The sequence below is a fragment of the Rutilus rutilus genome (assembly GCF_951802725.1).
Source record: "Rutilus rutilus genome assembly, chromosome: 15".
In the NCBI taxonomy this organism is placed as follows: Eukaryota; Metazoa; Chordata; class Actinopteri; order Cypriniformes; family Leuciscidae; genus Rutilus; species Rutilus rutilus.
In genome coordinates this window covers 26,544,677-26,558,416 of record NC_140220.1, presented here as the reverse complement: position 1 = coordinate 26,558,416, position 13,740 = coordinate 26,544,677, and the positions used below count along the sequence as shown (strand labels likewise).

The 13,740-nt window shown below is 39.5% G+C and overlaps 1 protein-coding gene across 1 annotated transcript; it reads left to right on the top strand.

The window, feature by feature from the left end:
* Window positions 1–429: 429 nt before the first annotated feature.
* sgpp1a (sphingosine-1-phosphate phosphatase 1a) lies at window positions 430–12,498 on the top strand. The gene is made up of 3 exons (XM_084432824.1): window positions 430–1,399; window positions 6,007–6,096; window positions 10,136–12,498. The coding sequence occupies exons 1-3, from the start codon at window positions 689–691 to the stop codon at window positions 10,685–10,687; spliced, it is 1,353 nt and encodes a 450-aa protein (XP_084288950.1). The 5' UTR covers window positions 430–688; the 3' UTR covers window positions 10,688–12,498.
* The last annotated feature ends 1,242 nt before the right edge of the window (window positions 12,499–13,740 follow it).

Sequence of the window (13,740 nt, the reverse complement as noted above, 5' to 3'; positions counted from 1 at the left end):
TTTTTCCGCCATTCGTACAAATAGAAATCCCCAGCAATCCCTACAAAATGATTTAGTAGGCTAGTTCTTCCAAACGAGTGTGATTGGTTAAGCCTGACCAGCGAGGAGAAAAGTAACAGGTACCACACGAAAACACCATTAAACGAGCTGCTTCAGAAGCGTCCTGTACGATCATTTACATTTAAAAATGACACCAAAAACGTAATATCCATTGAATATGCACAGTGAATAACTGAGGAAGATTTATTATTCGGACTCATCGTTCCTTTCTGACTAACGTTACGTGGCGAGCGTCGCCCATTCTCAGATCCTCCTGTTTCATGATAGTTATTATAACTTATTTGTGATTAAATATTTTCTGCAGACCGTAATTGAAAATAACCGGGACCCACTGTACGTCATTACCAGCGCGCGTCCCCGCCTTCAACTACGTAACGTTACGTTACATGCCTCATCTGTCGTGTCGCCCTCCCTTATTAATAACGGACGGGCACTTCCTAGCCCCCAGTCAAACAGCCACTCTATGTCTCTTGTGGTTTGAAGACTCGAGGATTGTAAAGCTATGCGCCGTACAATATAATCTGCCATTGTTTAGCGCAGCTTTGCACGCGCTTGTGTTTACAGCATATCGCGAGCAGCGCGCGCTTGTGATATTGATTCAGGGTAAAAGAGCTCTTTCGGTTTCACCATGGCAAGCGAGGCGCTAAACAGATTCGTTTGTCTTTGTCGATACCTACAGGATCCCTGCCATGTCGCCAGATTCCAGCAGTTTTGCGGCGTCCGCGGGACGTTTGCTAAAAAAACAACCGAGGCTAGCGAGAGTGACGCGAAGCTGGCGGTCAACGGTGTTTGCGTGGGGCAACGTCAGGGAGACCGCGCGGCTAGTGGGGATTCAGCACACGGACTCCAGGGCCAAAGGCTGAGAAAAAGTTTAAATGCCGCTGGAGATGTTGAACCGGAAGAATGTCCCGCTGCTTTTCTCAACGAACCCTCGGGGCTAGAGGCAGAGAGGGACTCCAAAGGCAGAGTGAAGCCTTTACGCAGGAACTCTTTGACTGGGGATGTTGGCCAGGAGTTCATCATCGAGAACAAGTTTCTCTTTTATCTCTTCACCATTGGTACCGAGCTGGGCAATGAGATGTTTTTCATCGTGTTCTTCCCCTTCTTGATGTGGAACGTCGATCCCTATGTGAGCCGACAGCTCATCGTGGTGTGGGCCTGGGTGCTGTTCTTCGGCCAGTCCACGAAAGATCTGGTCCGGTGGACCCGTCCTCCGTCTCCTCCTGTGGTCAAAGTTGAGGTGTTCTACAACACGGAGTACAGCATGCCCTCCACACATGCCATGTCCGGCACCGCGCTGCCCTTCTCTCTGTTCATGCTCACATGCAGCCGGTGGGAGGTACAGAAGCCTACACTTCCACACACAAAACCAATAGATAATCTTACCCACCTGAAGCAAGTAGAAAATGGACTATTTCTGTTTATGGCAATCTGTTTTAACAATTTTCCTAAACTAACTACCATTTATTTTTATTTTACGTAATGTGCATTGCCACTTATTCCTATAGTGATTAGTATCTTTTCAACTTCATTCATTACTAGTACTGTTCCATTGTTACTGCCACTGGCCACAAATCACACATTTTGTGTATCACTACCATTAGTTATCGTTTGTAAAAAAAGAATAGTTCTCTTAAAAATGAACATTATCCCATAATTTACTCGCCCTCAAGCAATCCTAGTGGTAGGCTATATGACTTTCTTCTTTCAGCCAGACACAATCTGATAATATCCTGGCTTTGTAATAGCATTGAGTAGTGCCTACGTTTTTGAAGCTCCAAAAAGAGCATCCATTCATCGTCAAAGTAATCCATAAGACTCCAGGGGGTTAATAAAGGCCTTCTGAAGCGACGCAATGGGTTTTTCTAAGACAAATATCCATATTTAAAACTTTTTAAGCTATAATCACTGGCTTCCACTTTAAGAGAGAGTTCTCACCTTGCAGAAGGGTGACCTCTGACCTAACGTATCTAATGCATAGCCCTATATGAATGCATAGTCCTATGAAGTAGTCATTCTGACTTGTCATTACATATGACAAGTTAAAAGTAACTGTACTTATTGACATAGTTTTAGTATAGGATTTGGATACTAGTGCAGTGGTGTCTGTCAAGCCTACCATTGCCAAATGAGTACAATTAATAAGCTGAAGCACTAGTTCAACAAAAACAGATACTTGTAACTATTGGAAAAATTACTAGGAGAGCCACAGTTAGCAATTATTGTGCCCTGTACAAAACCTTCATCATGGGCCCTCTGGCACATTTGATAAATGAAATATATGCTAGTCAATGAAAACAAATACAAGCTAGGTCTATGGGGTACATGCTAAAATGACTTGCTGTACTGTGTTAGGTGTGCTATATTCTTTCTGAACATCTGTCCTCATTATCAAAACAACCTGCCTTTAGCAAGCAGTCAGTGTCTCAGTAAAAGAGGCTGATAATAAGGATGTGTTCTTCTCACATCATACCTCAGCTGCTGATGTAGCATCAAGAGAGTTATGTAATGGTCTCATCCCAAAAATATGTCATTATATGTATTGCCATTTATTGAAACAGCAGAACTTTGCCTGAGGCAAAAATTCTCATTTATCGCAATCAAACTTAACCCTTTGAAGATTTTGCCGTCTCTACATACATATGTATACTCTCCATACATTTGATCCCAGCCTCTCATCATCCTTAGATTAAATGAGCTATTAAAAATATTATGTTTTTTTCTTTCTGTATTCAGTTCATTTGACCAATGCTTTGGGAAGTTCATGCCGTTGAATGATGACATGCTAGAATGATTGCTGTCTGTGTCTTCAAAGTTCAAACGTTATTGATTTTCACAGATCACAAAAGTGGTCAGTCTATTGCATTCAGTGGAAAATAGTTTTACTTTTCCATATTATTGCAGAACTGACTCATCTGGCAAATCGAGGTTCCCAGTGAATGCATTTCCAGACAGGACATTAATCTCCATCTTTTTGCTAAATATGCAGGCTTTGTTACTTAACCAGTAAATGTCTATGCAGTGCACTCTATTATTCATAAATATGGATTTCTCTGCTGGGTTGATTGAATCATATGCTTGTTGGTATCAAATAAATCATTACATTCAACAATAATTAGCATATAGTCAGAAGAGGTTGTTGCTTATGATAACTCTTTTGATACATCTATTATATATGACAGAGATTTGCGAAAGAAAGCTTTTCTCATAGATTTTTATGGAGGATCATCCTTTTCCCCCAGCACTTCCTCTGAAGTTAGCAGAAACTGACCGATAATGTGCCTTGTACCTACTGAAGGCTGAAGTCTTAACCATCATTTTGAGCACAAAACAGAACAGCATTTTCTTGCTTTCATATCCTCTTAAATTTAGCAGGAAACCAGAAACAATAGCCTCAAACATGTTTCCTCTTCTTTCACCGTTGTGCCTGCCTGTTGATTTTTTTGCAGATGATTGATTCAAGTATTTTGCCAATGCCAAACTAGCAGTTGTGTATTCATGTTTGTGCTTTAACAACCACTGTATTTAAATGGTAAAAGAGATTTACCATTTAAGGGAAACTGAAGATTTGTATTAAAGGGGTCCTATCATGCTTTTTTTTACTTATTCAACTTTAATTAGTGTGTATTGTTGTTGTTTGAGCATAAAAAAGATCTGCAAGAAGGATACAAAGCTCAAAGTCCACTCCAAAGGGAGATATTTTATTTAACAGAATCCCCTTTTCAAGAACTACAATGAACGAACTTGGACTACAACACGTTTTTTTCCGGGCTTTATGAAGTCACAATGTTACTCGTTTAAATAATCCCCGCCCACAGAATATGCAAAAAAAGGTGCGAGGCCTGGTTGAGCTGCATTAGAGAAGAGTGTTGTCACTGTCAAAGAAAGACCACCCCGTTTCCAAAACTCATTTGTTTGACCTTCCTAAGGCTGCTGAACTTTGTGGGTAAAATTTATTTTAAACATTGTTCCTAAAGTTGTAGTTGCGTTTTCTATTAACAGTTCAAATTATAAGTTTTATATTATGATGTAGGCCTAAACAAAGGGCAAAGCTGTTTGGCTCTGCTCTCCTGCTAGCCAACATTAGTGTTGATATAGTGTTTACTGTAGCTTTTGTAAGCTCTCACTGTTTGCCGCCCCATAGGAAAATTAACCTTGGTTTTGTGATCGATTACTGTTCGGTTCTTTGGGTCGCTAGAAAAAAAATATATTGGTAAAATTCATGGTTAAAAAAAAAGTCTGCTTAAAATATTGGGAACAGTAGGATTTATTTACAATTACTCTTTGTATTAACACTTTTTTTTTTTTTTTTTTTTTACAAGTGCATGATTAAATGGTGTATAACATTGTATCTACAATGTATAAGAAAAAAAAAAAAACTATACCATTCTGAAACGTCCTGTGAAATCCATGCTTGCAAAGTCCATGCATGAAATTCGTTCTGCACGATCCTCTTGTCTGTTAACATTCTTAATCAGGCTTGAATTGGTTTGAAATTGACGGTGAAATATTAAGGATATTAATATCCTTAATATTTACACCTGAGCAAATGAAACTCACGGTTATGGAAAGGGGTGTGACATTTCCCGAACACTGTGGAAATCACAACAAACTGGGCCAGCTAACCAATCACAGTACATTTTGTATTTTGGAAGGAGGGGTTTCATCAAAACAGGAACCAACAACGCGTTTGGGCCAGACTGGGTAAAAGGCCATAATAGGACCCCTTTAAACTTTATTTTGGAAGTTGCAGATGAGAGCCAGTGAGGTCAAGTTAGTTCAAATTTTTAACACATGCACAGGCTAGTCAATGTTGATGGGTTTGTGGGAGGTACTGGTATATTGCCCAGACTACTGGAGTGAAAAAATGCATGAGCACAGAAAGAAAGTTTAGCTGAATGCCAAAAATGAATAGATCTGTGGTCTGAATAATGAGAAATCCAGCATTTCTGCAGATCAGCAGCTACTTCAATCCACTTCTCTTCCAACTGCGCATGGTCTTCCTCTAGTATTAGAGTAGGAATTCAAACATATTATCTTAAATTTACATTGTGCCTGCTAGTCTCAATCCTTGATGGAATCTTGAGGAACTTTGCCCTACTCTGTCCTGATACTGTTGCTTTATTTGTCATTGATCATCATAGGTACTGTTAAATTATAAGCTTTTTGTCCTTTACTAAGGCCTGTTTCACACTGCACGTGTAAGCAGAGCGTATTTTTTTTTGGCACCCATGTAAACAGATTAGATTATTCAAACTGCACACCGAGGCGGCGTGGCAGCACCTAGCAGGAGGTGGAACAAGTAGAACAAGTAGAACAAGTTGAAGTTGTTGTTTTTAAAGCACTGGGTCTATTTTTGCTGTGCCGCTCACACTGAATTAAAACCACAGTGCATTTTTCTCGGTCAAAATAGACCTGAGTTAACACGAAAAACAACACATTTTAATATAAAATTGTATTAAGTGAGCTGTTGTCAAAAATGTCTTTTGTCTATGTCACAATATGAGGTAAATTTGGCCTTGTACATTATATACAGCATGTTATTGCATATGCGTGGGACAGTAGGAGGGGAATACGTGTTTAAAAGTTAGGGGTCAGTAAGAATTTCTTGGCTGCATTTATTTGCTTAAAAACAGTACAATTGTGAAATATTGTAACCATTTCAAATAACCCTTTCTCTTTTGAATGTCTTTTTTTTTTTTCTGTAATGTCCTTTTTATAAAGTCTTACTGATCCCAACCTTTTTAACAGTAGTGTACATTATGCACTGTGTTGGAAATTTATATTGGATCATTTATATTTTTATGTGTGTATTTTATTGCTAAAATATAGCTTTTATACCCTGATAAGAATTTAGATCATGTTATTTAACAGTGATGGAAATTATCTTACTGCCTTTTGAACTGCAGTTTCCTCATAAGTCTTTCTTCTCTGTATGTTCAACAGTACCCGTTCATGATTGGATTGAGCTTAGCTCTGTTCTGGAGTGTCCTCGTGTGCATCAGCAGGATTTATATGGGCATGCACTCTGTCCTGGTGAGTAATGTTTTCATCACATTTAATCATTCTGTCTACCTAAAAGGGACAGTCATAGGCTAGGTTTTGGAACAACATGAGGTCAAGTAACTTATGGCAGAGTTTTCATTTCTGGATCAACTATCTCTTTAAAATCTATGACCATGTTAGATAGTTGCACTAGTAAGTGCGCATGATTGTTATTTTAGAGCGTCTTAATATGTTTTATGTAGTTCAGGCACGTTCAGCTGTGCACTATATTTTGAGGTTGAGGAACTTTCCAGCAGCTTCGTGACTAAGGTTTTGGTAACAGTTCAAGAAGAAGCCTAATAAATGCTGCTTCAGTCTTTGCAACCCTCTCCTGTCAGTAGAGCCCCTGAAACTAAGCAAATCAGTGAGTCATCACGGCTGACTCAGTGTCCTCTGATCTTCGATTGCTCATCTGTTTTCCATGCTTTTCTTGCAAAAGATCTCTGATCGGATAATTGCTTCCCTTGGGCTTGTATGAGCCAGTGGGGATCCAATTACATTTTGATGTGTAGACAGCTCAAAACACAAGCTTTGCTTTAGTCATCAAAATCAACATACTGTGTATTAGTCATCAGTTCTGCAGGTTTCATATGCAGTAACAATTATGACCAACTTCACACACCTGTTATTTTAATAAAGGATGTCTGTCTTTATCTGTTTAAAGCTGTTTGTGAGAGCAGACAGATTTAGAAAGCAGATGCTGGTTGCCTAGGCGATGGGAACCTTGTTATTTTAATGCCGTGCTCACGACGGTGGTGGCTGAGTCATCTTTGTGGAAATCTGCACACTCGATGATTTAGGAAGTTTAGACTGTGTACTGTGTGAATATTGTGTGAACAGTTCAATCCAATTAAGTATGTAGACCGGGGCTCAGCAGTAAGGGTGTTTCGATAACGTCGATTGATTACACACAATTTATTTTTAATGATGTGTGAACATTGAATGTTGTTGCAAATTGTACTGATTTATGTATGCCAAGTCAAAAGTTGTCCAACTAACTAACTAACATCTAATCAGAATATTTCAAAATGACGAGAATAACTTTGAAACGATAGTTACAAGTTATATTATCAACAAATCAGTCATGTTTTGCACTGACGGTTTTCAGAAAAAGTATGTTAATTAATCGCTAATTTAATTAATTTAATAGCAATTTGTTGCATATATCAACTTTTTTTGTTGTTGTTGGTTGTACACAAGACTTTTGTTCATCTTCGAAAAACACAAATGAAAACATTTTTAATGAAACCTTCACTGAAAGTTCATGCCAGAACTTTGACATTTTAAAAAGTTAATAGACATTGTAAAATTAACCCGAATGAATCGAGCGGTTTAATCCAAGTCTTCTGAAGAGACATTATCATCAGTATATATGATAAACAGATTTAACAGCCTTTTACAAAAAACATTGATCAACACACATAGAGCTCATTAAATATGGTAAACAGAAGCTCAACTGTACATTTGGTTCTTGCGGAAGCTCAAATGCACTTTCTTGACGCGGGAGAACCGATGCGTGCCCTCAGCTAGTGGGCCAACCAAGCCAGGATTGAAAAATTCTTATTGTTGAGCCCCTGATGGGCTGTTTGACAGCTTAGGACTGAAAAGCCTGTGATCAGAGAGCTTTGGTAGAAAGGATTACGAAAAAGTCTCAAGGAGAGCTTAGATCTTTCCAGCACCCATTCAACCCTCTAACTTCAAAAGAGCGATAGAGGGAAGGACTAGAGCAGGAGTCCAAAATTAGAGACTGTGCTGGAAAGAATTTGAGTCTTTTGGCCTGCAGTATATGGAGAAGCATGTGTGCACGTTATACATGTATACATGGACGGGTCGAAAAAGCTACACGTCTGTCAGACTCAGATCTAAGGCTGTGTTCACACTGTCAGTCCAAATCCGATTATTTGTGTATCCCATTGGAATCTGATCTAACAGTGACTGTCCACATTGTGTGTAACAACTGTACAGATCTGATTTGTGTGTCCATGCCGCTCTTTAGTTGTCCGGAATATCTTCATTGGTTTCTATGGCAATGGCGTTGCTTTGGTAGGTATACGCCAAAACAACATGGAGGGGTTTGCAATAGAGATGTTGTCTTATTTACAACATGACGATGTGTAGCCGCCACGCTGGACTACTGCGTCTTCTGAGGCAGCGGCAGAACCGTAGGAGGCTCGTATGAGCTGCTTTATTCCGTGCTGTCGTCTCCGCTGGTTTCAAAACATGTCTCTGTTATATTGTCATTTTCTGCTAATCCTGCACTTTGCAACAACACAACCTTGTTTCTGCAGCCATTTTCAGCATGTTTCCTATAACAACGTCTGACGTTTTAATTTTTCGTGGCGTGAGAAAGTCACATGAACCATCCGAAATCCGATCAGAGGCAGTCAGAATGAAACGGATTTCCAGAAATGTTATTTGAATAGGTTTTCAAACCACATATGAAGGAGCTCAAAACAGATTTCATGTGATCTTTATTTTTATTTAATTTTTTGACGTTCGCACTTGCTAAATCTGATCTGAATTCAATCGGATATGCACAAATATCGGATTTGGACTGACAGTGTGAACGTAGCTTAAGTGTCTGCAATCTCTAAAGAGAAGTTCTGCAGGTTGCATTGACCTTTTACCCATTTTAAGTACATATCAGCATGATTGTATCACATAAAGACGATCAGATCGTAGTGTTATCGTGAAGTGTCCAAAGTTAGTCTCTAATCTTCTGTTAACCTTTAACACGCACCACATCAGATCAGGCGACTTGGGGGAAATAGATAATTTACTGAACTACCTCAAGCCTTTCAAAACCTTCTGTGGAAGACGAGAAAATGTGCAGAACTCTCTATCATTTCTTTATAATGAAACGGGCTGTCAAGCAAATACGAGGCAAAAAATATCATAAAAGTATTCCATCATAAAAGTGCTGTATGCTTTGTGTAGCAAAAATGATAAATCATCATACTGTGAATGGATCACTGAGTGTGGAACAACTGATTCACTGAACAGATCTGATTTAAAAGATGCTGGTACACTACTGTTCAAAAGTTTGTGATTGGTAAGAATTTTACTTTACTGTCACTTTTAATCAATTGAATGCATACTTGCTGAATGAAAGTATTCATTTTTTCTTTAAAAGAAATGAATCTCACACAACAGATGAGTTGTATAGACCACTTTTATGATACTTTTCCCTTTCCCTTTTCCTTTTGAAGATTGTCAGCATTCATTTTTTATTATATTGAAAAGAGTGACCAGAAAAATATATGGGTTGGTAACATCACGAGGCCAAATAAATAAAAACACATTAAATTAAATAATGTTAAATAATGACTGTCCTTTCTTTGCAAAGAAATTACAAGGTCAGAATTGACTTAATATGTCAAAAAGCAGGAAGTCTGAAGCAACAATGTTACAAGAGTCAGTTGCCAATTTTCATAAATATCAGTTCCCATTTTTCACAAGGCTGCAGTGTAAGAAACGTTGAGCTGGAAGACACAAGGGAAGACTTTGGATGTCTACTCTCTTGTGAAATCTCACACAAAGTGGAGAAGTGCCCTGAACATGGGCTTTAACTTTTTGTGCCACCCACAAAAATAAAGCAGTTGAAGTTAGTGTAAAACCTAAATAAATTGTACCTCTTAATCAGATCTACAATATATGCTTGCTATATTCTTTCAGCTTGTTCTCAGGTCTGTTTCGGCTTACTGTAGAATTCACTGCAATTTTTCATTTCGGGATTAATGTTCTTGTAAGCTATGAATGTTTTAGTTAATTCTGCACACAATTCCTGTTCCCTTAATGACTGTTTATATGCAGTTAACTTGTGTCAAGCAATACCACTCCTGTTTTCACTGACCTTCATATGTTTGCCTGGCCACTGTGGCCAGTAGTAATAAACAATGTGAAATGCCAGTTTATCTAAAAATGGCACCGTGTCAACAAAATCAGAATAACGTTTGACTTGAATTGTATCATAACCCAAGGACCATTCATTATTTTTCTGTCTAATAAGATTGTGCCTTCATCTTTACAGGAGGTGATCACAGGCTTCCTCTACAGTGTGCTCATCCTGGCGGTCCTTCACCCCCTACTGGATGACATTGACACGTTCTACCTGTCCCACAGCTACGCCCCTCTGGTCGTCCTGCTAGTGCACGTGGGCTTCAGCTTGGTGGCCTTCTCGCTGGACTCATGGAGCACGTCCCGTGGCGACACGGCCCAGGCGTTGGCCACAGCTGTCGGAGCCGCGTTGGCGTCCCGTCTGAACCACCAACTGGGTCTGCAGCCAGACCCTCCTGAAGAAGCTCTACCGCTCACCCTTCCCCTGATCGACAGGGCCCTATTGACCCGCTCAATCTTGCGCCTCCTGGTGGGAGTGGCGGTGCTTCTGGCCGTCAGGGCTGCCATGAAGGTTGTGGCGATCCCATTGGCGTGCAAGATCTTCGGCGTGCCTTCGGATGACGTGCGGAAGGCTAGACAACATGCGCAAGTGGAACTTGCATATCGGTTTATTGTTTATGGCACAGTGGCCTACTGCTGCGTGTTCCTGGTCCCACTTCTCTTTAGCTTCCTTGGCTTATCCTGAAGAAAATCCCCACGTTATTATCCGTTTTTTTATCCTAGCTAAAATCTATACCGGACCTGGACTAGTCAGGGTCCACAGCTGTTGTCAAAAAAAAGCCTTTTGGATGCAAACACGAATGATGTTCATGATGTTGATAATTTCACCTGCTCCATTTCCATGCTAATTTATTTCACTTGTTTTGTTTGAAGATTTTATTAATCTAATCATTTTAAGCAGGGTTTTTAGGCACATTTGTTGCCCTCTGTGGGAGATAAATCCGCAGTTTTTTTTTTGTGAAAGTGAGTGCATGTGACCTGTTCAAAGCTCCTGAGTGTTTAACAGTGATGTTTATAAGCCATTCTCAGAAAGGTCTCAAATGTTTCCTGCATTTGTCTTCGGTGGTTTCTCCTCAGCAGACTGACACCCACCCATCCTGAACCTAATACGCAGGAATGTTTCTCACTATACACAGAATTTGTCTCAGTCTGCGGTCCTGTTTTCATCCTTCGGAAACGAACTAACCCGAGTGACTACCCTTGACAGACATTTGTATCCTTGTCATGGTTTTCCCTCAAGGGCTCACTCTCATAACAATTTGTAATTTTTCATTTATACCAGGGCTTGTTTCTTCTGTGGATCCATTCAATGCTGTGACCCCAATGGTTCATTCAACGGTTAAGGAAAGACACTCAGAATTTGGAGAGGTGTAGAAAGTTCTGTTCTTATCTAAAAGCGGGTTGAACTCAGGCCTCACAATACGAGGTAATGCATTGAGAGAATGAGGGGAGGGAACTTCCTGTCAGTATGAATGCTGTATACATGAACTTCCTGTGGATGTGTTGCTCTGAAACCCAAGCTAGGAAAATACTGCTCTGAATATGAAAGCCACATATCTCTCTTAACATTCTGTCATTGTCAGTATAGTATTTATACACGATATATGATATGTTTTCAAGTATTACTACAGTGAGTAATATTATTTATGCAGTGAGTGAATAGCTCAGTAAACTCTATAATAATTGCAACTTGTAAGTAGACTTTTGTAACATTTTCCATTGGTGTTTTTCAGTTTTCTTTCATTAGTTCACCCAAAAAATTTTAATTCATGTAATGATTTATTCATCGTCACGATTTATTCATCGTCACAAACCTGTAAAAGTTTCTGTGGAACATAGTCCAGTTTTTGGACATGATTGACTGTCATTATATGGACAAAATATACAAAAGACAAACAGAATGTGCAAGAAAACAAACAAACAGACAACAAATATTTAACCCCATTCACTTTCATTATGGCATTAAAATGATATATAATTTATAATTTTTGATTGAACTATCCCTTTTAGTAACGTTAGGCTAAATTGAGTCATTCACATTCAGAGCTGTCACGTGTTTTCAGATTGTACTGCAGATGTTCTGCATGTCTCTCTGTTCGACTGCTTTAAGATATCCGGTTTGTTCCATACTGTCAGCAGTTTAGAGAAGATACTTTGAAATCCTTGTTTCTCCAGAAATTCACTCAGTGTGGCTTTATTTAATGGATCGACTGAACTTCCCTGCTTTCATTCACTTCTGCGGTTTTAACCATTTAAATATGATTATGGTCATGGTGACGTATTTTCAGATACCAAGTTCTCAGTATTAACCTAGGTAGTTGATTTGTTGTTTGTCATTGAACTAGTACTCTGTACTTGCAGTTATTTTATTAGTGTGTTTAGTTTCACAAGAAAATGTTGTAAAGCCATGGAGGACAGATCTCTTATATACATTCATTGCTCATTGCTCAGAAACCCCAGTGCCTTGCGTCCTTGTTTTCAGGGCAACTTTATCCTCTAAGGCCCCGATCACACCTAACGCGTTTTTTGCAGTGAGAGGCGCCTGTTTTCAATTGGTTTCCTATGGCAGCGAGCGTTCTGCGCGCTGTTTATGCGCCTGCTGCGCCTCGCGTTTTACCGCCCGCTGCGCCTCGCGGTTTTGAAGTTGAAAAAAAAAGCAACTCCGAGCGGAAAAAGCGCCCGACGTCATCGCGTTTTTTTTCACTGTCCAATAGGGATTATGCAGAACGCCCAACGTTCGAACCGGAAAACAGGTATCAGTATTTCCGGTTTGCACTACCGTACGCATCTGCAGCGGTAGGTGATCTCTGAGGTAACTTATTTTTCGCTTTTTTAGAATACAATTCTTATTTCTGTTTTAATTAAAATGTCACAAATGCTTAAGTATCAGAAAATGAAATTTTATAAAAAAAATAAAATGCAGTCTTCATTTGATTGTTTTAATCGTCTGCAAGCAAATATAAAAGGTTAAACTACTGATAGCATACAAGTCTAAACTAACTTACTGATAGTTAGCTAACTCTACATCGGGTGCCATTAGCAAAAGCTACATAATACTAACTTACATACCTTCATAATCATGAATAAATGAGGAGGCGTAAAACTTAAATCCTTTATCTCACGGAGTACTCGGGGCTCTGGACGTCCGTTTGGCAATACAATGTACATCTGAAATGGATAGAATGGGTAGCTCCTGTAAACACCAGCTATAAAAGGTCGCCATTCCTACACTGTGTTTACCTCAGTAGCCAACGGCCGGAAGTAGTTATACCCGTTTTGTAGAACCCGGAAGTATGTTGCGCATAACCCCTATTGAATGAAGTGAGAGGCGGGCCTTCCGTTTTAGTGATAAAAGCTACAATTGCTTGAACGCCAGGAGAGAGTGCGATGATGGAGGATAAACTTGTGGTGCTCTCGCAGGTTACCAGGAGCTTAACGACTTCACGACCGTAACTACCACAATGTTAACAGAAAGTAAATATATTTAATAAAAGGCTGATTTGACGTTTACTTGACTGACAGGATAGTTGTTTCAGTGGTTGCCTAGCAACATAAAAAACGCAGCGCACTGCTCGTTCTGTGTGATGGTAAAAGCTGTGCACCTCGCGTTTTCGAACCTGAAAAACGCGTTAGGTGTGATCGGGGCCTAACTAGGCACAAGACACCACAGCTGTCTTTCTGTGAAAAGTTTTGATGGTGCAAATGACATAAATATCATTACACATACTTAATGTTTAT

What these genes read in the sequence shown, in the direction of transcription:
- sgpp1a (XM_084432824.1), top strand. Translation starts at nt 689, where the DNA reads ATGGCAAGCGAGGCGCTAAACAGATTCGTTTGTCTTTGTCGATACCTA. An exon ending in TCACATGCAGCCGGTGGGAG is followed by an intron (nt 1,400 to 6,006) that starts GTACAGAAGCCT and finishes TATGTTCAACAG; the next exon opens with TACCCGTTCATGATTGGATT. An exon ending in TGGGCATGCACTCTGTCCTG is followed by an intron (nt 6,097 to 10,135) that starts GTGAGTAATGTT and finishes TCATCTTTACAG; the next exon opens with GAGGTGATCACAGGCTTCCT.